At 40.8% G+C, this 24,198-nt stretch overlaps 1 protein-coding gene across 4 annotated transcripts in view; it reads right to left on the bottom strand.

The window, feature by feature from the left end:
- Nucleotides 1-13,967: 13,967 nt before the first annotated feature.
- Nucleotides 13,968-24,198, bottom strand: part of lnx1 (ligand of numb-protein X 1) — a 36,847-nt gene continuing 26,616 nt past the window's right edge. For all 4 annotated transcript variants that reach the window (XM_034229910.1, XM_034229911.1, XM_034229912.1 and 1 more), the window contains 5 exons: nt 23,301-23,435; nt 17,244-17,421; nt 15,914-16,160; nt 15,157-15,315; nt 13,968-14,993 (listed from right to left, as the gene is read on the bottom strand). In XM_034229910.1, coding sequence (XP_034085801.1) covers nt 14,858-14,993; nt 15,157-15,315; nt 15,914-16,160; nt 17,244-17,421; nt 23,301-23,435 — 855 coding nt within the window. In that variant the 3' untranslated portion in view covers nt 13,968-14,857. The remainder of the gene's footprint in view (nt 14,994-15,156; nt 15,316-15,913; nt 16,161-17,243; nt 17,422-23,300; nt 23,436-24,198) is intronic.

Raw genomic sequence — 24,198 nt, 5'->3', positions numbered from 1 at the left:
AAGTGTGTTTGATACAGTACAGTATGCGCATATTTTAGAGTCGAACTGTGTCATTGTAAGGTTGTTCTTATGTCATCTGTCAGCAGCACAGCGTAGAGCCAAGGTGAGGCTGACTGCTGCTCTGTGCTGCAGCTAATGCTTTCTACAGCCGGTTAGTGGGTCACTACAGTCAGTGTAGCAATAAAGATTTGTATGTGTCCTTCCATTGGGCACTGATACTTTGACTGAAGATCATAGCCGAGCAGATGTACAGTTCTTTCTCAATCGACCATACCATTACCAGAAGGCCTCAGATCAGAGTTATTGATGAGATCTACTGACCTCTGTTGCTCTTATCATTTGAATCGAAACAAATAATAGCAATCAGCGTGCACATACAGTTTTAAAATAGTAAGATTTAGGCTTTGTCCTCATTTCCAAGAAAACAATATGAATTAAACGTCTGCAGCTAGTATTGATAGTGTGGCTGCATCTCAGAGAACAGGGGACAGTAGCCTTTACCTAAGGAAAGAAAACTCAGACTTCTGATGTCATCCAGAACAGCAGCATGTGGTTCGATGTGAAATATCACCTCCATCTTAAACCCTCCAGCCTGTAGCTCTGTGAAACATTAGCATGAAAGAGTAAAGCCACGTAAGCACAATCGGGTGGCAATTAGCCCTCAGCCATTAGCTCTCTCATATGCTGCCAAGCATGGAACTCCAGCCTCCATCAAACACTCACTTGAGATCACCACAGGTAGAAACAATTACTCACTCACGCTAACATTGATGGCTTGTGTGTAGACATGCTGGTGTTTACTGTGAGTGCATGTGTGACTGTGTATGCAGTACGCAGTCGCACTACACAGCATTTCTCGACGTCAATTACTATGGGAATAACATGTTCTAGATGTTATCATTTTTTGTAATATATTAAAGTCTTGGTGTTGTCCCAATAATTTACTTTGTTGTAAGTAATCCTTATGTCAGGTGTTTGTTTACACGCAATACACAGTTCCTCATCAATTAGCATTTTTTTATGGTTAGTTTCTTAAAAGGAATTGCCTAAATCCTGCCCTCAGCACTATACTACAGGCCTTTCTTTCACAGACTGATGGAAGCATGTGTGTGTGTGTGTGTGTGTGTGTGTGTGTGTGTGTGTGTTGTGTGTGTGTGTGTGTGTGTGTGTGTGTGTGTGTGTGTGTGTGTGTGTGTGTGTGTGTGTATGTGTGTTGTGTGTGTGTGTGTGTGTGTACCCTTCTTCCCTTGGGTGCCCAGGTGTCTGAAGTATCAAAGGCCTTGGCTGGGTCAGTCTTCCATAGTGAGCAGTTCAGGCTCTCTCAACTCTGTGGGACGTGTATTTGAAAAGGAAGGAAGATGTTCTACATTTCACTTACAAAGCTGGGAAGCCCTGTGCTCCTTTTTCATATTCAAGCCTGACCTTCCAACAGCTCTTATTATTCTTTCTCCTGTTTCAACCATTTGTTATGTTCTGTATGCTGTTGAAAGTTGCTCTGAGCCACTCTCACGTTAGGGGTCTTTATGGGAAACAAGAAGGGGATGGTATCCAGATGTGAGTGTGTGTTTTTGACTTTGCACTTCAAAAGAGACTCTATATGTGTGTGTACACATGTGAATGTGTACTCAGTGCAGCCTGAGTGTGATTCAGAACTGATTGTCTGCTCGATCACGTAGAATTTGAGCTTTATTGCAAGAGGGACCATTAACTGTTCACCCAGGCGTTTAACTCTTCATGTTTTATTGATGGAGGGATAGGAAAGTAGGCCTGCCACATTTTGTAACTCTGACATTTAGAGTCTGATCTAATGTCTTTACCTTAGAAGGAGTATTCCCATCAATTATTATGTAATGATGTTGTTAATGGATGATATTGAATGCACAGCATGCTTTCCTGTTATATATATAAATGTGTATTAATGCTTACACATTGACCTTCCCACACGTAATGTGCCTTCCTAATATTTCGATATAGATCAAATTAATTTTAAGCTTCTGTTATGCTTGAAGGAAAATACCCCAGCATAATCAACTTTTAAACCCACTCACTGTGCCAACGCCTGACTTGTCTTTTCTAACTGTCTTCTGATTTATTTTCATAAATTGTGAAGCAGGCTCATCTCCAGCAAAGGCAGAAATCCTGTTAGCAAGCTTAAAAAGTAGTTATACTTGAATGTCGCTCTCCCCAGGCTATCAATGCAATTGGCAGTGAAAATGACTGCATTGCATCTGGGAATTTGACATTTTAAAGTGGGGAGAAAATCAGGGCAGAAAAAAAGAGGATAAAAACAATTGCAATGTGAAATTATAATTTCATTGTAGTATAAATAAAGATGGGTTACTCTGTATTTGTCTCAGACTGTACTCAGCAATGTCTGTGCAATAAGACTCCTCAAAGGCTGTAAATGTCCTAAAGAGCGCAGTTGTTGGCCAATATCACAAATATGACATAAAGAAAAAATGATTAAGTATTTTTTCAGGCTGGAAATTACTAGAAAAAACTGTTAAACAGTATATGTTTGACTCAAATTAATCTGGAATATTGAGATCTTTTTAGGGCATGAAGAAGTAGTTATCCCAATGAATACTGACATGTTCCTGTTGACTGTAGTACAATTGTAAATTTACTTTAATAGTCATGACCTTTTATTCTTTTTCCACTCAGCTTACCTTTGCCGTAGAGGACCCCCAGCTCTGTCTTCATTGGACAGGTGAGTCACTGAATTTGTCAGCATGTATGCTTGGTACTACAGAGGTCTGTATGTAGGTGTGTGCAGGTGGGATGGAGATTTGTCCGGCAAACAGCACACTAATCTCTATTCAGGGAGTTTTGACTCAGGTGCAGACACGGGTATAGCAAATTCAGCAAAAATGTTTGAAGAAAATAAAAACATTAGTCAGAGACTGGAATAGAGATCATTAATAAAAGCAGCATTACTGCTGATCATTTAAAACACAACAATTGCTGTTGGAAGCTGTTCCCTAATTTGGAAGCAGACCTAGTGGCTCCCTTTTGACACCAAAGGACAACCCGTGCCTAGGTTTTCTGACACAACTGCTTTCCTTCTGAGCTGGGTCAGTTTTATCACCGTACACACTGTGCTCTGTTGCTGATCTTGGCAGCTGCATGGACCAATGGCCAAATAAGGTATAAAGCGAGATAACAACCGCATTGCTGCCTGTTTATCAGTATCCAAGGCATTCCCCTTTCCCTTCTTCCGATCTATGTCACAAACTGTCTGCAAACTCCCACATTCAGCTCTAATTTACACTACTCACATCACAAGTGGGCCATGTTGTACCCGAGGCTCTCGTAAATTATCTTGCAGGGCCTTAAATGCAGCTCTACTCAGGTTCTGTTGCTGCTGAGCTTGTTTCTCTTGGATGTTGTCTATATCCAGCTTGTGTTACTCCATCTTTCTGTTAGTCTCTTTAGCTTCCTGTCCCTTCATCTTTTTTGTCTTATCTCATTCCTACTCTTTCCCTTTCCCCTAATTTGCTGTGTCTGTGTGTGTGCCTGAATTCACTCTGTGCTCTCTCCTAAAGGAGGTTTTTTCTCACATCTCAACCCATCTGCCAAATCCTCACATCCTTCAGGGACTCACTGTTCCTCTGAACTCTGCCAGCCATCTCCTGTACGCTTTATGAACCATTTCCTTTTAAACTTTTCTCTAACAGACATGTGTAGTGTCTATACACGTAGTCCTGGCTTCACTGTTGCTGCTCAGTCAATCTCTTGGGGATATTAAGAACAGCAGGTATTCCTGGCATGATCTTTGCCCTGGCTTTCCATGCTGTGTTCAGGGCCAAGGGCCCACAGGCCTCCCAACGATCACTTTTAGCAAAAAGGATCTGCTTTATATGGAGATTAGTAGCATCGTGCTGCTTCTGAACAGTCTTGAGTTTCAGTCTTTCACATCTTCAAATGTAGTATTTGCCAAAGAAAAAGAAAAAGTAGTGCAATCAACTGGGAAAGCACCTCTAAATAGGTTAAAACAGAGAAAACACAATGTTAGCATGCTGTGTAATCAACACTAAACCCTACTTTACTTGATTTGTATAGCAAAAGCTTTCCAGTGATAATAATTGTGCATGGCTATGGTCAAGACAAAGACACAGGATTGGTTCAATTATATTTACTGGCAAGTTATTTTTACACAATAATATTGACTGGTTTGTTAAAATGCTCCGGACAGAATAAGATGGATCAGTTATCAGACAACTGTTGGAAAATGGCCTAATTTTGGTGTTAATAACATAAAAGCTAATAGAAAGCCTCCCATATACAAGTCAAACATATCTTTGCAGCAAAAAGTGAAATAACTGAATCAATGCAAGAGGCAGACATGCACACAACAGTCTAATGTCCCAGCACATTGTTTGACATGCCAACAAAACTAGCTGTTTTAAATATATCCCCTGCATTTATTTGTTTTGATTTATTGTCCTGTGTTTCATGTTTCAAATTTGACTGTGTGTTTTTTGTGGGATTACATTTTACTTGAAATGATCCAAAATCATGCATCAACTTGGTCTGACTCTCTCTGACAGATGTGTCAAAATCATAAGTGTTAATGACATAAAAGGAACTTGATGTTCATCATCGTTCAAAATCATCAGTGTTTATATGGATGAAACACAGAGGCCACAAAGTGAGAGATGTGAGCACTGAGTATACAGAGGGCTTTGATGAACCATTATGCATACAGTTATTATCCTGTTAGGGCCCTGCCAGCATGCTCACTCACCCAGACTCACTCTTCCATTCACTTATTCTGTCTCCATTCACAAACAAGCCTTGGTATATTGCAATGTCTCTGTTGCTGCTAATAAAAATTGTAGAGAAAGAAAACTGGCCGGGTCAGTGCTGACGAGGAAATGATATATTAGCTTACAATGGGATTTATCGCAGTGTGTTTGGAGACCTGGCGGGAAAAGGACCAGTTGGATGAGCTTCATACACACCTTTACAACACTCGGAAGTTTCCAATTGGAAGCGGGTGTTGTTCCAGGCCAGGTGGAGGGGCAGAAGACCCTGAGCAGTAATATTACCATTCCTCATGGGTTGGCGTGCACACAATGCTACTTGACAATGAGCCAGTCACTTCAAACACTTAGAAAACACAGCTGCACATTTGGAAAAGTGCTTTGATCAATGTTGCAGACCAGTCCAATTATTTGAATCCACTGATTCATCTCTAAATGTGTTTGCTCACTCACTGTTTTATAAGTAATATATCAAGTTGAATGATAACTGGCCATATTTTTCTGCCCAGGAAATATATGTTATAAGGAGATTAAGAAATACTATAACATGTGGACTTCAGATGGTAAAAAGATCTGCAATATTTTTAACAAAACCTGCATTTCATCAACTAGGGTGTGGAGTCCAAAAGATTGATTTTGTGGACCTGACCTTTCCATTTTTTTTTTCAGTCGACACTCTAAAGGCTTTGACGATCCCTCTACTTCGAAGCCATGTTCTTCAGGTACATACTGTATGTGTACTTGTTTAAACATTCATTCTGTTTACAGTACTGCACATGCAATGCTAGTGAAGATTGAAGACCAGTGTTGCTTCTGGCTATGATGTATTATTGGATTCCTGGCCTAGCCTAGCCTAGCCTAGCCACTCTGGGAATTTCCTCACTTCATGCTCCCAACAGCCTTTGAATACTGAGAAATGTCAGGTCAATAAAAACATGTTATTTGCCCCTTAAGACCTACAGACTTTCAGACAGATCAATGTACATTTACAGCCTTTTGGAGCATTGCTTTGATTGTTTTCAGTACAGCTTGTTTATATATTTCTTCTTTTGTCACCTGCACAATATATTATTTTTCAACTTCCACTGAGTTTATATCCTGAATATGAAGAATTGTGACTGTTGCTATTAGAAGTTACACTCGTCAAGAAATAACTTTTTTTTTTAACTAGGTATTTTTTAAGAGGTGGAAAGTGCTGTTATGAATACATTATGTGGTGAATGCTAAGTTTAGACATTGAGGAAATAAAAACAGATGCAGTTCATGGTCACTTCTGTTGTTGGTTCTCTCCAGGCAGCTGTCTGTCATGGCTCTTTTGTTTCTCTTAGGTGTATCATACTTAATCCCAAGAAATATGACCCTCAAGGCTGGGGTGCGTGAAACTGCCAAGGCCTGGGAATTCATATTACGCCAGGAAGAGTCTGAAAACAGCAGAGAGAGATCCAAGAAGCGTAGCCTTGCTAAAGGCAGAAGAAGAGTCAGAGATAAAAACAGAGGGAAATGTTCCTCTTCACACAGGTGGGCCTCAGTGATTTGAAGTCATAAATATTCATGAAAAAATTACCCTAGGTCTGTTTATTTAAAGAATGTCATTCTCAAGTCTGTTCCCCTTTCTATATCATTGTAATCAAGTTCAAGACAGTGCAACCTCTTCCTTCACATTTCCCTCTAGCCACTCTTCTTGGGGACCTCTGTAGTGGATGAATGCAAGTGTCTGCCTAACAGCTGTGACCTTCTGGATTTGGCAACATATAGTATATTGGTTCCCGTCCAAATATCTAGTCTGTTATGGGCTACTTTAATGTGTGCATTTGCTGCCAGCCTATCATTGTCTCTCACACAAGTACATGTGTGAACAGCAAGATTTGCTGAGTAGATTGATTGAAAACTTCAAAGTAAAGACAAAAACAGAACAAAGAGCATTGAGGAGGAAACAAAACGTCTGTTTGCTAGGTGAGACAGGAGATGTGTGTGTATGGTGTTGGCAGTGTTGGCTGATATTTCAGCATGACTCTATACTAGTATGTAAGGGAAGTTTTCTGTAGGAGCCTGCTCAAGTGGCAGAGAACCAAGGCTCTGCCGACAGGATGGGAAACAAATGGATTGGGAAATGTTTGACTTGTACTTATTTTATAGTTCCAAGGTAACCTTTAACTTAGTCTGTATCAGTATGTAGCAAATGTTAGTTTGTTTTGTGTGACACTGTAAAGTAACAGTATGTTCTAAGTGTTGATTTTTGCTGAGGTGGGTGTAGTCTGTGAGTGGTTCCTTTCTCCACTGAAAATGCACACCTATAGTGAAGAAATGCACACTATTGCAAAAGAGCTCAAGACTATTGTGACGGAAATTAAGACTGTTGCAAGGCCAGGAGAAATTATTGCCAGGATATGCAGAAGTAGATATTTGTTGTATTAGTTTTTTTCTGGTTCACTGAGACGGGTCAGGGTGGAGTGTAGATAAAGGAATAACTTGCTGTATTTGCAAGCTTCTGCCAGGAAATAATTTTGGTTATGCTCCTCTGCATTAAACTTGAGTCCTTCCTCCCTGTGGCTCACGGATGATCAAATCCAATCTGATATCCATTCCAAATGTCACTTAGTGCCCTACTACCCTACAGTGTGACAACCACAGTTCTTCCAAATGTGAACTCAAACACTCATTCACTCGCTCACTCACACACATGCCAAAATGCATGCACAAACCAAATCTTGCCCCACATTTTCTCTGTACACTCAGTATTGACCATTTACCAGACATCTATTTAATTATTATCAAGTCAGGCAGCTGTCAACTCTGATACATACAGGCACATCTATGCTCTTTCTCACATACTACTCAGCTTACCTAAGGCTAAAACTGCACAAAAGGATGAGTGACATTGTGCTGGGACAGTGCATTCTTCTAAAACATGAACATGTTAGCTATCAGTTCACTTCTGCCACTGCCCTCAATCAAAACATAATTAGACTGCCTTTTGCCCAAATAAATCAACAAATAACTGCAGCTGAATTTTTACCAATTTCTCAGTAACTGTTGGTGGTTGCAAAAGCTGTAAGGCTGTTGATAAAACTGAATTCCTGTGTCAGCTATACTACTACTGAACTTGCAAGGAAATAAGTGCAAAATACCAAAAAATGACAAACTCAAGTATCTCTGACTACACTGTGTCAGTTGAATTATCCTCAGACAATGTTCTGCTTTTCAGCACTTCTCCTAAAGAGGTGAGCTTTTTCCCGGAGTATTTAAATGACTAGATTCAGGTTTGTACATAAAGCTCAGAACAGTCTTTTGGGTCAATTGAGGGAAGCGGGACAGGGGTACAGCTGCAAGGCTGTAGGCAAGCTGCAGAACACAGGAAGCTGTGATTCACATGTGTGGGACAGACGCACAGCGAATGCACAGGAGATTTGCTTATTCACACCAATAGATTTGTTCTAATGTCGCAGCCACGACCAAGAGTCCAATGTGCTGCTCACACCTAATGTTGGGTGTCACACACACGCTCACATGTACACGTTATGTGTTTTCTGTAACATTGATTTATGACTCTATTCTGAGCTATTTTTAGACTGGAACCGGAGGGATTCATTGTGTGTGTGTGTGTGTGTGTGTGTGTGTGTGTGTGTGTGTGTGTGTGTGTGTGTGTGTGTGTGTGTGTGTGTGTGTGTGTGTGTGTGTGTGTGTGTGTGTGTGTGTGTGTGTGTGTGTGTGTGTGAGAGAGAGAAACAGATGAAGACTTATGTAGCTAGCCATCCCTATTTTTCATTGCTGAGGTCATAGTGAGTGTTTCACAGTGTGAATCTGTGCTTAGCCCACATGTGCTGTTCTGAGCCACACACAGGCAGAGTGTGGCAGGGTATCAGCTACTGGTTATCAGCTGTGGTTTTGACCGCATGCCCTGGATTTACAGCCACCGCTAATAGATTCCATGAGCTTAACACTCTCATGCATTCATCCAGCGGTTTACATACTGTGTGTTTCTGTCTCTTCCCCTGCCTCTGACACCCTTTGGTCATTTGGTCAACACTGACTGCAAATCACATGTCTGGATGATTAATGTGGCTCTCATCTGTCCAGCTGGCTCTTCCTCAGACTTTGTCATCATCTCTTTCATGTGCACATGTGCACACAAGACAATGGCAGCATGCAATATCCACTTTTTGTCTTGGTCCATTTTATGCACATGGCATCGCACACATATTCAAAGAGACGTAAATCAAATTATTATACTCTTGGCTGTTTGATCACTGGTCTATTGAAAAGCTTGTATGCACTAGCCAGTAAGTTCATCTGATAATAACTGAGTGAAGTCCCAGTGTGATGAGGCAATTAAAATGATAATTGTATTCCTGCTTAAACTTGCCCGAAAAGCTTATTAGAAAGTGTTGTAAGGATAGTGAGAACACAGTGTTTAGCAGACTTTGAATATGGCACAGGAACTGGTAATTGAAAAAAGGCAGATGTAATACAATTCATTGAAACCAAATTAGAGCATTACTAATTCATAACTGCAATAGCATTTTACATTTTACTGCCTGAAACTAATTTCCACCAGTTAACAGTAACAGTCCTATTCAGTGATTCCCTTCCTTAGCAAAAAAGTGGAGTTTCACAAGTCTTGCATGTCATTTCAATAAAGAATCCTCAATGCAACTTTAATGGTAGTCTGGGGATTTGGAGGAGCCGCCCTGACTCCATTCCAAGTTTAGTTTTAGATTCAGGAAGCATAGCAAGATCCAAAGGGATCTTTTCTTCTACCATAGGCCGAGAGGGATACAGTAAGTTTTACTTGATTTTCTTCAGCTGCTTTGTGCCTTAGTGCCACTTTTATCCTGGCTCCAGTGTCTGACTTGAGGCCTTATATATTGGATTCCACCTACATCTGTTTTTATTTTCCCTCTACGAAACATACTTAGCCCCTAATTGTACATATGTTTTGTCTTTCTGACTCAACTTCATGCATGAATCACATTTCTTTCCAGAGCCGATCTGAGGGCCTGTACCTAATCAATTTGAATGTTCCTTCTACAGTGCTTGCCTCTCCTTGGATTCAATGCTACATTCTGTCTATATTATTTAAACATACTGTACATCAACAGCATTATGTTCCTTGCCACTTACAGCGAACAACACTTGCTCTCTTGTTTGATTTTTATGGAGTAAAGCTCTCTTCCCAAGGGCGCTGCACACTGGTAATCTTTTACAAAACATGTTTGTTTCTCTCACACTCAGCGGCAGTTTCTGCTTATTTTCTTTCAAAGGTTTAAATTGACCTGAGCCCCCAATTCTGTTCAATTTTACACAACCCTCCTAGGGAAGAATTGGCTTAGTTTCTTTGTTGTGTCTGGAGCAAACTGATTGGCAATGGTGTTTTTACACAATCATGGTTCCATCAATAACCTGATTAAATGGTGGGTTTCTTTTGGCCAAATCAAACAATCCAGCATTGTTCTTCCCTACAAACCCAGGTGGCTAGCAGTCGCTGTCCAAAGAACTGAAACTAATCACAAGGGAGATTGCCAGAATGTTTTCTACAGTAAGTGGGATTGACTGTGCAGTTTCTTTTAGACACATAGCGCCATGGGATGTGTATAATGAATAAGGTCACATTAGTGGAATCTACATATTAATTGGCTCTAATACGTTAATATCAAGCATGATTATCACACATTAGACTAGTAGGTAGGAACAGGAGAGAGGAGAAGTAGAAAAGACACTAAAAAAGGTTGAATTAAGTTATTGATTTTGATTGATGCTCATTGTTTATTTAATCTTGGAGAAGAAAAAGCTGGCTTAGTGTTGACATCAAAGTAATGCCACACTCTGGCACAGCTGCGTTAGTTTTGGCGACTCTACAATCATTCTTGACTATAATGTAGCTGAAATAACAGCATCTCCTACTCCATGTGTCGTTAGATGTTACGCTCTATCCCTCAACTCACAGCTGCTATTCATTCTTGTGGATATACTTGCATGTTAATTGTGCCAATCATAAATTATGTTTCATATCCTCAGTGTGCCTCACTGAATCCTCTGGCTTTCTCAGTTAAACGACTGAAGGGAGAGAGTGGACCAAATTACATCTCGGCAGGCTCAGGCATTTTATGAAAATCTGTGATACTGCCGGCCCTGAAAGGCCTGGGCCCTATACTGTAGATGAATAAAATCATAAAATGTACAAACACATCCAGAGGCTCCCATAATATAATGTAGTCCTTCTAACACTGCCTCCTTGGGAACTGTTTCAATGTGCTTTTTTGGTGTTATGAGGTGGTTGTTTCTGTGTAAAACTAATGGCTCTGAGCAAGAACAAATGTGGGGCCTTGGGTCCTTATCCACGCTGCTAACACAAGAGCTGTCTCCAAATATTGAATATATTTAGCTTTGTACTTGCTACAACTCTGCCCCTTAAGGCGCGCTCTCTCTCTGTGTGTTGAGCAAGTGAATGGTAATAATTACTCCAGCCATGTGCGAGCTGTTTGCCTTAGCAGTGCAGTATCTGTACTTTTCCTAAGACTTTATTGAGCAAAAATATACTTTTATAGGGGAAGAGAGAAATGCCTTCAGCCAGCGTGATGGTTCTTAAAGGTCAGGGTGATTATTCTGAATCTGCAAACTGTGCCAAGCAGATTCGTGTTGAGGAGAGTGTGAGAGAGAAAGTAAACTATTCTAAATGTACAAGTTCCCCTTTGGGATGTTAGGTTCTCTCATTAGTGAATAGATATTCACTGAAATGTCACTCAAACTCAGTCTGTGCCGTCACAGCTCCTATTCTATAATTGTAGACGTTCCTAATGCTATGACCGTCCAATCTGAATTAGCATCAGTGCCCTCAAAAATGTGTGCACCATGGTATAGTAGAAGCAGCATAGGAAAATCCAAACTGCTTCTTGCATTGGATAAAACAAAACCAAGAACATAACAATGGTGTTGTTTTTGAAAATGGAGGAAAATGATCTACTGGTAAAAAAAGCACACTTGTTCACTTGTTTCCTTTGTAGGGATTAAAGCTCTCCTCCCAAGGGGCACTACACACTGGTAATCTCTCACACCGTCAGCAGCAGTTTCTGCTTCTTTTCTTTTGTTGGTTTGAATTGACTCGAGCCCCCAATCTTGCTGGATTTCACACTCACCTTCCTAAGGAAATATTGCTTCTTAGTAGTCTCTTTGTTGATTCTAGAGCATACTGGAGGCATTGGTGTCTTAACACAATCATGGTTCCATCAACAGTCTGATTAAATGGACCTCCAAATGGCCGGTAACAAACAGTAGTACTTCTTCTTTACAAACCCTGGGGTGCTTTGGTAATCGCTATCCATTGAACTGAAACAAATCGTATAGAGGGAAGACAAACAGCTTAATCTTGTTTTGGTGCAGATCTGTCACGGTCTTCCATTGACCCTGGATTAAGCTTGATTCAAATCTTGGATCTATATTCTTGGTCTTTTCATTAAACATAATACAATATTTTTTTTATAAAAAGGATTGACTGTGTAGTTCCTTTTAGACACACTAAGGCCATAGGATGTGTCAGAAGGTCTACATATGAATTGTATTTAATATGTTAATATCAAGCATGAATATCACAGCACAACAATTAACATGCTTTTGAGGAAACCATTTGTGTACTATAAACCCCCTTATATAGAAGCAGGCAGAGTCAAGCTGACAGGGATATCTTCTTTTAGTGTTTTTTTGTTGTAAATATACTAACTTAAGCATGATGAACGGAGAGTCTATAGTGGAAACATGTTATGGTGAATCTCATCTTGGGAGGACACAGTGTTGCAGCCAACCAGCGTCTGATTACTACAGACGACCTCTGAAGGTTACACTGTAATTAATGCATCGCTTAAAGGAGGGAGCTACTGTTCAGGGACACTACAGTATACAAGTGGGGGTTTTTTCATGCCATTTCTCAATGCTAAAATGAATACAAATTAAGTAAGCTAATTGTTAAAACTATATTTATGTAATTATTTACAATGATGTGCACCTGAAAACGAGTTACTAAGACATATGATGCTGGTGAAAATGACAACTGGCAACCATACAATGTTGTCACATCTCTGAAAATTAAAACAGGGTGATTTCAATATTGAACAACTGGACTACAGCATTTAGCTGAAAGTTAAAACCATGTTTGCAGGTGTTTCTCTTAACCAACAACATTTGATTGATCTTCTTTTAAATGTGTTTGCATATGTGTTTTCAGAGGACAGGAAAGGTGTAAAGTAGTGACAGATCATTCATTCATAGGACTGCAGGTCCTACAGGGAATAATATATTTTCTAAGGATTTTTTTTGGCTTAGAGGATACTGCGGCATGCGTGCTTGGCTTTAAGGGCATGCTGTGACACTAGTGTTTAGCTCTTTGTTACCCAAAGTCAAGGCCAGGGGAGAAGCTACAAAAGGCAGGCAGACAGCAGGCACTGTGGTTAAGGTTTTAGTCCCTTGAGTTCTGAATCATCTCTCTCCCGCTGGAGAAAAAGGAAAAAAGGACAGCAAACTAATTTACTGTGGGCTTTGAGTTCGTTTTCCCTTTGTATTGTTTCCCAATGAAAATGCCTCCAGTTTCATTAGAAGGAAAAGTAAAACAGACAATTTGCATGTATGATGTTTTTCAGTGGAAAAGAGAGGAATGAGGAGGAGCGAAAGCACAGCTGCCACAGTTCTGAAAGGGTCAGTGAGAGGCCCAGAGAGAGCAGTCACAGAGACAACAGCGAAGGAAAGAAAAAATCATCACGCAGGTCTGACAGAGAAACAGACTCACATAGTCCTCATGAAAAAGCAATTATAAAAAGAATAGAGATATGATGATGATAATGTCATTGTCCTCCACAGCAGCAGAGGCAGCACGAGCAAGAGGGACGGTGGTGAGGACAGAGAAAGTCAGAGTAGACACAAAAACAAAAAGGCCAACAAATAGGAAGGACAAGGAGATCAACATGATGTTCTCTGCTGGCCAAGAGAGGAAATTCAAATCTGAGTTTTTTTCTCAATCTATTTAATGAGAGGACCTGCCCTTTGGCATCTAACTGTATCTATAAGAAATGTTGCATTGTGTAACATTTTGTTTAAAGGTGAAGGTTTTTATGTATGTATTGTGTACAAAATGTTTACGTTGCACCTGCTTTTAGTCGATTTTGTTGAGTTGAAGTAAGGATTTTAAGTATGTATAAGTATTTTCTCTCACAACTCTCGTTTTCAAATGACTTTATTGATCATTTAACCAAATGTACCATCAGATATACTACACAGGCCGAAGCATGACAGATAGAACCGCAGCAGATGGGCCTCAGACCATCCACTGATACACAGAAACCAAGTCAGTTTTTTTTCTTAAAAGTAAGAAAATTTGTAAGGCCTCCATAATGTCACCTAATTAAATATTATTTTTTAACATGTTATGAACACATTGATCTTTTTATTTTCTTAATATACTCTTTTTATTTCCAGTGGTTGGATAATCAAGCCATAGCTTCTGAAATAATAGAAAAAACCTCAACACAGACTACTACTTGGCAACGTGTCATCAGGTCAACAGATGCAAATGACAACCACTGTCAGTACAAACAGAATGGAGCCGATATTAAAAGGCCATACCACAAACAAACAAAAGAAACGTATTACAAGTGCTTGGATCAGTACTTTTTTTTAGACACCCAACATTTACATTAAAGAAATGTGAGTCCAACTTAACGCATACCTCTAATATATAACTACTGGAATTGGCAACGTGTTGTGTCTCCTCTCGATCCACCCACCAGACTCACTGTATGCTGTGCCAGAGACATTTGCTCTAAACAGACAACACCAACATTAAAGTCTGAAGTGGCTCAGCTTTGGATCCTCCCTGTTCAGCATTTAGGGGGGGGGGGGGCAAGTTAACCTCTGGTAACAATCCAGTCTCATGTTTGTCCCTCTCCAAACTCCTGGAAAAAGTCTCAGCTGTCCATCAGAAGTGAGATATCCATACAGCAATAGCACTATTCTAAGCTTCTCCCACACAGCAAGCTTAGGGTGGTCAGAAAGTCCAAAGCTCTGAAGTCCAACATTCCTTGGTCCGTGCCACTGAAGATTTAGCACCGCTACAGCAGACTGCCCGGCCAGGAGACGATGGTCAGGGTGATCCTGCCCCGCAGCTCCTTTAAAAGGCGCACCAACGCTGTGTGGGTCATCCCCCATGTACTCGTCCCGTTCACCTCCAGCAAGATGTCCCCACACCTACACACAGTGAGATGACCATACAAAAATTAGCTTGACTTATGATTATGAAAATTACCATAGGTTAAAGTAAACCCAGACATTATAAATCCAGGTGTGTTGGAGCTAGTCCAAAACAGATTTTCTCGTAAGCAACAGAGAGTAATATACATAGGCTGCCTACCTTATCCTGCCATCGTTGTAGGCTGGTGTCCCCTCCACGATGGAGCGGATAAAAAAGGATTGATTGCAGTTGACCTCCTCCTGACCTCCCACGATGCTGAAGCCCAGACTGCCTGAAGTGCTCCGCCGCAGCACAATGTCTTTGCAGCAGTACAGATGCCTGCATGGGCCAAGAAAGAGATTAAATACACTAATCTCTCAACTGCATCTTTAAATTGTATCTAGTGTATATCCATGCTGAGTGTGTGTGCTGGAGCTAGATAGCTGAAACCGGCTCTGCTCAGAAGACAAAGGCTTCTTTTTTTAAGGTGTGACTTTTCCTTACAGAGAGAAGTGTAACAATGAGAATAGTTGAACTTTATATCTCATAAATATACCTCAAATGAAATTTACATTTAAATGTTTTTAGCTGCGCCAGAGAAATACACATTATTATTTCAGCAGCAGTTGTTCATCTCTGTCAGCATGCCACTGTCTTAAGATTGAATTTCAAATATATTAAAATCTGAAAGTTTTTGATTCTCAGAAGTTCGACTGATATAGCAGCAGTGAATATTTAAGCTGAAAAGTTAGTTTGAAAGTATAATGAGTTTTCTCTTCCCAGCTGGCTCTGTCAAAATGTCCGTTGGCACCAGCTGGCAGAGGTCAAAAGGACCAGTGTGGAGGGGGGAGTATAATTATACTGGGCTCAGAAAAAAGGAGTGGAGAAAGTACAAAATGTAGATTTAGTGAGAACTGAGACATCAAGAGGTGCTCACCTGGGTAGCTGCAGCCATGACACCCAGATTGGTGAGTAATCATCATTGGGCACGGGGCTCTTGGTGCTGTCTGTGGGTGAAGGTGTGAGACAGGGCGGCATGGCGCAGTCCTGCATGCTGTCTTCTGGAGGACGCATCTCCAAGACCTTGAGCACTACGGGGGAGGAGGTGTTCTTCAAGTTGGCCACGGCTTCGCCTCGCGTCACCCCCGTCAAGTCCACCCCATTCACGTTTAACAAGATGTCACCTGCGGGGGAGAAAGTGGACAGCACAGCTCATCCACTGCCCAGGGTTGCTGCCCTGATAAATGCTTTTCAAAAGACCTCGCGGTGCGGGGACTCATCATCTGCCTTTTTAATATTCAACAACCTTCCTGCTGCAACACAAAGGGATAGAAGCCAACGCCACCTGTGCTTTAAAAAGCCTCCGAGCGATGAGAGTGGTAGAGAGAAAAACAGACTGCATAGTCCAACCAGCTAATGAGCAACCCAAAGGACACACTTGGGATGCACGGATATGCTAATACAAATGACATTTCAATACACAAAGATATTTCATAACCACACAAACCGAGACAGCAGCTGTTGCTGTGTTGTCCCATAAGGATAAAGTAATGTGCACCTTGAACCATGCACAGGTCAAACTGACTCAGATTTCTCTGCTTTTATGAAGGCTTTATGCTCACAGAGTTTTTCTCGTTGAGAGTCTCAGAAAAGGAATGAGTGTAATGACAGGCTAAATGTGTTTTAATTTGGATAGACTGGAATAAACAGTTAAAATTAGCTGAAATCTCTCACTCCCCTGCCTTCAACTGCAATATGGGATCTCAAGGCTACTGCTATTACATCCAGCTATTTTGAGCTGACTGATTTTATATAATGATATAATTAAGTACTCCACAAATACTCCTCTGGAACAAAATAAGTCCCGAGCCCTGCTATGCAAATGTTTGCTTGTGTTTTTGTGTAAGTTTGTAAGAGCCAATGTACGAGGTAGTAATCCACAGCAACATCGCTGAGGCTTTTGCTGGATGAATACACTTCATAATGAAACATGAATCTTAAGTGTTCATCAATCCCTCAGTTTGTTATATTCTAAGTATTCATCAGACAAAATCCATTATCGTCTGTCAGCCATAATGTGCGCTTAAGTAGAGGACAACCGCACAAAACTAAAAACAACATCCACTAATTTAGTAATTATTTGCTCAAAAGCCCTGAACATTACAATCCCTTTAATCCTTGCAAATGAGTTATATTCTAATTATTATAACAGTGTGCCGGTAAGTAATGGAAGAGACTTCAAGGGGTTCATTAGGAGTTCATTTTACCTTTGCGGATGGAGCCCTCCTGTCCCACCACTCCATCAGAGTCCACATTCGTGACGTAAATGGGGAGGTCCCACCCTCGGCTGGACATGCCACCCGCCACCGTCATACCCAGGGAGTCATACGGCTCCTTGGTCAGTGTTACTGTCTTCTCATAGCATGCAGGCTTCTGACAAGAGTCCTTTAGATGGGAAAGGAAACACACAGAGAAAGGGTTTTGCATTAATACCTTGTCCTATTTTATGTTCCACTTCTATGGCACACCTGTCGCAATGGATCACTCTCGTGTATCCACATTTTTATAAAAACATTAACTCAGTCCAAACATGATATGCACTTAATTGTTACATCAAGGGCACCTTCCATAGTCTACATAATGTGATTAGATTGTCAGGCAGTACATTTGCATATTAATAAAGGGCTGTTTTCTCTGGGACTAGCGATAGCCCCTTAATGATAGGAGAATTCACATGAATACCAGCCATGCTATGGGAACAGGAGTCCTTTGACACAGACACAGTTGCTATGTAATTGATGACCTCATTAGCATAACTGGTAATGTATAATATATGGTGGTTATTAGGATCAGGCAGCTCAAGTGCCTCTTCATTTTGTGTTGATGTTCAATGTAGAGCTACTGATTTATTCATGGTCATCCTAATGTGCGTTTTGGTTTTGTGAACGAGGCTGTGTGTGGGAAAAAGTGAGTTAGATTTTATTTATGACGAGTGTGTTTGAGTGTCACATGGGGGAGAGCGAGGGGGAGTAGAGTAGTAATGAATAAGGCATTGCACATTGAGGTTGATGGGATGTAGCTTGTGGCTTTGCTAATGTACTGCATTCACACATTTCTGCTGCGCCCACAGGAGGAGATCACCCGTAGTCACATGTCTGACCCGGGGGCTCGACACTGCCGACCCACACACAGTAAACTGTATGCTATGGATGCTGTGTATTACACGCAACTGCGATGGGACTATTTGTGTAAACAAGTTATCACCATAAAGACCAGAGAGTATCCAAAAAAAACATTAAGTAAGGTTTTGGCATATTTTCTCCAGGGGGGGTTTCTAACCTGGCATGCTTTCAACACAATGATTACTAGTTGTATATAAATATGAAGATAGAGGCAGACTAAGCATAAAAAATGAAAATATTGGGAAAAATCTAACCTAGCTCTGTTCTAACTACTAGCACCTCTAAACGTCAGTAACACATATATTTTATTTTTTTGCGCTTTGTTTCTTGTCTGGGCACTGACTTTAATTAAAGTGTAATTTAGTGAACTTTAGATGTGCTGGTAGTCACCTTGGAGCAGAGATGGGGACTCGAGTTTGTGACTCGGACTCGAGTCGCACTTAAGTCGCACACACAGAAGGCTTGTTTGAGACAAGCGAGACCTGCGCAGTTGCGATCAACGTCTTGCTAGTGCGTTGCATGATGGTTAGTCATTTTGTCCGACTTGCTCTGGAGGCTCGCCTACATGAGACGTTGAAATCTCGCGGGACAAAGACGCCCGCAGCCTTGAGAGCGAGGCGCGGCGAGGCGGCGCAGTTGCTCTCCACGGGCTGCGGAAGCGAAATGCTTGATGGGAAACGACTCGCTGGTATCTCGAGCTGAGCGCTCATTGGTGGTTTTTTCCACGTGCTGGTGATGAAACTCTCCAATTGGCTCGGCAAAAGTTTGTTGTTGTTTTGTGTCAGTTTTACGTCGCCACATCCATTCCCATTTTTCATCATTGTTCCACAATATTTATCATCATGAAATTAATATCCATATATTTTTATACTATACTTGCATTGCTTACCGTTTTCATACTTTATATATCTTAGCATATTCATACACACTGTTCATACTGCTCTCAGGCTGCTGTGTATATCTAGTGTATTCATACCCCTCACTGTTTATTCATCATTCAATTCATTCTATATTTTATTCTGTAGATTTTGTACATTACTTTTCACTTTACTGCTTGTTGCACCTGGTTAGAAGCTAAACTGCATTTCGTTGTCTCAGTACCTGTAATATGTGCAATAACAATAAAGTTGAATCTAATCTTGAGCAGGAACAAATGTATTTACTTAGTACATATCTGACATTAACGATTAAACACATGTGTGCATTCTTTATAAATGCAAACCGAGTCAAGCCGACTCCGGAGGCAGCAGTATGCACCTTCAAGCTGTTTGCAATCCGCCAAATAACCGAGAGAAGAAGAAGAAGAAGACGAAGCCGACTCCGAGCTGTCCGACTTCAGGCGAGCTTTTTGAGACCTCCCCCGGCTGCGATCGGCTATTCTCGTCTACTTTCGAGGCGAGCCGCAACGCGTCTCAAACAAGCCTAGTGACTTCAGACTTGACTTGGACTTCTGCTCAAAAGACTTCGGACTCGACTTGGACTCGTGTTTTGGGACTCGTGAACAATCATTGTGTTTTCTATTTTTGGCGTATTAAAGGTGGGGTAGGTAAGTTTGAGAAACCGGCTCGAGATCGCTAGAATTTGAAAATACACAACCGGAGAAAATCTGCCACTTCCTCACAGAGCCCCTCCTCCAACACACACGAACGCGCACATGACCAATGAGGGCACGAGATAAGTTTGTGCCCCGATGGTAGGCTGACAGGCAGGTAGGCCATCCAGTTACTTTAGCCGGGCCGGCTATCGGGATGTTAAGAGCATTCCATGGAATATAACAAAAAGTGTATCTCGAGCCGGTTTCTCAAACTTACCTACCCCACCTTTAACATTAACATCATGGTAACATCATGGTAACACCATGGCGACCGGCGGCACACCTGCAGCTGTACCGCTTGTAATTAGGTTCAACTATAAAAACTTCGAACAAAACGCCGGCGTCACCAACAAAAGGAGCGCACACTGCAAAGTCTGCAATATTAAAATCAAGGATGCTGGTACAACAACGTCAAATTTCATCAGGCACTTGAAAACTCACCCGGAGAGGTCAGTCACATTAATGCATATGGACGGTTAGCAAACATGTTTAGCTCAGCATCAGCTATGTAATGTTAACTTAGCTTGCTACTAGCTTTGTAACTGAATATTTGAAAAGATGAGTGAATGTTTGCTTGTCACACTTGTTTGCGTTGAGTGGCGTTGACATCCAACTCTTGACATGACATAAAAAAGGTCGGTAACGTTAATCATTACGTTCCGCTGCCACCATCTACTGGCTAACGTTAAACGTAGACAAATACATAGTTACATACATAAATACATCTGTCGGTTTATAGGCAGGTTACAGGTGTATTGTTGACCACGTAACGTTAATGTTACAGGTTTATCAGGTTACCATTACACTGGGTTTGAGTGAGAGGATAGAGGAATATGTTTATTTATAGTAGACTTAAAAGATGTCATTAGAGACCCAGTGTAATTAAACAATACGGTTGCAGAGGTCACATTTTAACATTTTTGTCCACTGGCCAAATGGCTAGCCTAGTGAATGTTGAAATGTTACCAGCCACTCAATAGATTGCCATTGTTATTTTTGGCTGGTGCGTGCAACATACAGTACCAGCCACTTGCATGATTTACCAGCATTTGGCTGGTAAATGGTGTTAATGGTAGATATCTCTTTTGGAACAGGTCATGTTTTAATATCACCAGTTCAGTATATTTCAGATAATATTGCAGCAATAGTTTTTTAGTTGCAAATGGCACAGAACAAATGTTTACTTTTAACACAGTTTCCCTGCGGGGGATTAATAAAGTATTTGTGATACTGATTTCTGATTCTGAAGTGTTTTGCTTATAAGTTGTTTGCATTTAGCTAAAGTGTGATGTTTTTCCTCATATTGCATTGCAATAGCCTGTTTAAAGTGATCATATAACAAACAACTAACCAGTAGTGATACTGTATGCCAATAGATATAGGAGTGATAATAATACAGTAAATGCTTTGAATTTCTTAGATATAGCTATGCAGTATTCTTAACAGACTGGATAGCAGCAGACAATAGAAGGCGTATTACAACCAGAAGAGACATGAGACTTTTATTTTTTAGAGACTTGAGACTTGACTTGGACTCGTGACCAAAGACTTGAGACTTGATCAAGTCTCACCCCACAAAGACTTGAGACTTGACTTGGACTTGTGACCAAAGACTTGAGACTTGACTTGGACTTGCAAAAAAATACTTGTGAACATCTCTGCCTTGGAGCATAGGAAAAAAAACTTGCTTCTCCCTCCTTTCTCGATGTCAGGAGCAAAGCTGTGGCATCGTATTAAGGCAAGGCAAGTTTATTTATATAGCACTTTTCCGCACGCGACAATTCAAAGTGCTTTACAAAATAAATTAAAAGACATTTTAAGAATAAATACAGTAAAAACACATTATATAATGGCATTTTACTACAGGCATTAAAAAGCAAAGATAATAAAATAAACACAACATGTATACAATACATGTTTAAATGGCATACTGCAGTGCGAATATGAACAGCTCAATTAAAAGCAGCGGCAAAAAGATATGTTTTCAGTCTCGATTTGAAAATAGTAAGAGTTTCTGCAGACGTGCATGATTTGGGTAGTTTGTTCCAGATTGTCGGGGCATAATAGCTAAATGCTGCTTTTCCATGTTTTGTTCTTACTCTCGGAACCGATAGCAGACCCGTCCCAGAAGACCTGAGGCACCTTGATGGTTCATAATTATGTAGGAGATCGTTAATATACTTTGGTCCTAAACCATTTAGTGATTTAAAAACTAGCAATAGTACTTTAAAATCAGTTATTGGGCCGACTGAAAGCCAGTGTAAAGATTTCAGAACCGGACTGATGTGATCCACTCTTTTAATGTTACTGAGGACTCGAGCAGCAGCGTTCTGAATCAGCTGCAGCTTTCTGATAGATTTTTTTGTCAGCCCTGTGAATACACTATTGCAGTAGTCGAGTCTACTGAAGATAAACGCATGGACAAGCTTTTCTAAATCCTGCTGTGACATTAGTTTTTTAATCCTAGATATGTTCTGCAGGTGATAGTATGCAGACTTAATAACTGTTGTAATGTGACTGTTAAAATTCAGGTCTGAGTCCATCACTACACCTAGATTTCTAGCTTTATTAGTTGTTTTGTAGTCTGCCGACTGAAGCTCTGCGATTACTTTTAATTGGTCCTTCTTTGCTCCAAAAACAATGATCTCAGTTTTTCGTTTGTTCAATTGGAGAAAGTTCTGAGTCAGTGTTCTAATCGGAGAATAGTCTCCTGGTGTAATTTTTTTTAATTAATCTGGGTGTCGTCTGCATAGATATGAGCTTAGATCGTTGTTTTTAATAATTTGAGCCAGTGGTAGCATATAGATGTTAAAAAGCAAAGGTCCTAAGATGGAGCCTTGAGGAACCCCGCATGACATATTTGTCAAGGTTGATGTGTAGTTGCCTATTATTAAGACAATGTTTTTTCTGTCCTTTAAGTAGGAACTAAACCAATTTAGAGCTGTTGCTGAAATTCCCACCCAGTTTTCTAGACGGTCTAGCAATATGTTGTGGTCAACAGTATCAAGCGTAGCGCTGAGATCTACTGTAATAATAGATCTCAGCATGATAGACATGAGTGATTTATCTAACTATTTTACAGGGTATTTGTCCCCAAAAAGTACGTTGTAAGGGATACATTATCATGCATTTTGAAGGATAGTGATCTACAGAGGCAAGCTTTTTTGTCTACTTTTAAACCAAATTTGAAATCACTTAAAATAGACACTCTAAAAAAATATATTATGAGAAAATAGAGATATTAGCAAGTTCAGTAAGGAACTGGAAAAAGTGTTTTGGTGATAGGAAGTGGAAGGCGCACTAAATCATGTGGGAGCTTTTCTGTGGGAAAAAAAAGATGGCTGATATGGATGCAACAATCTCTGAAAGGAAGGCTGCCGGCAGTACTTGTTGAATGACATGCTCAGCTTTGATGGGAGAATAATACCTCCATGGATCATTTGCACCTGAAAGGGAGTATTTATCATGGAAGGTGGAGACGGCGGAACAAAGCTCCTCTGTGTATTGCTACTGTTCTTGTTTCATGTGTATCTGTCTGTGCTGCTTACCAAAAGTGTTTGCTCGATATCCACAGGGGAATATGGTGGAGGTCCGTCCATGCCCCACGGAGCTTCTTGTAAGATATCCGGGGTAGGCAGGCAAATCTGACGAGACACGATGAAGTGGACAGCCTCCTCGCTTGCCTAGAGAACAAAAGGGAGGCAGCAGAGTTTAGAAATTATTTTGAAATCATACTTAGGCTAAATAATATGTAATTGAGAAATAACATTTACATTGATCAATAACCATTTGGATTTAATTAGGAATTAGTTAGAGGCACAATCACATTTCTTTTTTTATTTGGATGAAAAAGCCCTTTAAGGAGAACATTGCAGGAAACTATGGTCCCTGCCATCGAACGACAACCCGTGTCTCTGTGACTCGAACTTGTACCGAAGTCCAGCAACACTTATTCACACATTCACATGAAAGTGGTCCAACAAACACACAGATGTCTGCTTTTCTGTCCCTGCTCTGAGATTTCCTCGGGTCTCTGCAGCACAGAGCTGCCTCCTGAATTAGCCAGTCCAGCCTATTATTGTCTTAACTGGAGTAATTTTATTTTTCCCTGCCAGTTGTTAATCTCTGACAGAGAGAGGCCATGTTGGCTCCACTGAGGCCAGTCAGACTGCTCAGACAGGAACTCCAGGGACCAGAGACCCTGCACGGTCAGCCACAAACACACTGCAATTAACCACGATTAACCACAAACACACCACCATTGACTGGCATCAACCAGGAACCAGAGACAGACGCATGGCCCGGTCCATTAGGGAATCATCACAATTAAATACTATTAACTGCAGTGAGTGCAGACACAACAGCACCACACAATTATCCTGAATCACCACAATTATCTTTAATACCTAAGGGATCCGGGGTAAGAACAGAACACTGTTGTTTAGG

Source organism: Gymnodraco acuticeps, unplaced genomic scaffold, assembly GCF_902827175.1.
Source record: "Gymnodraco acuticeps unplaced genomic scaffold, fGymAcu1.1, whole genome shotgun sequence".
Classification (NCBI taxonomy): Eukaryota; Metazoa; Chordata; class Actinopteri; order Perciformes; family Bathydraconidae; genus Gymnodraco; species Gymnodraco acuticeps.
The sequence above is the reverse complement of the archived record's forward strand: the minus strand, read 5'-3'. Positions and strand labels throughout refer to the sequence as shown.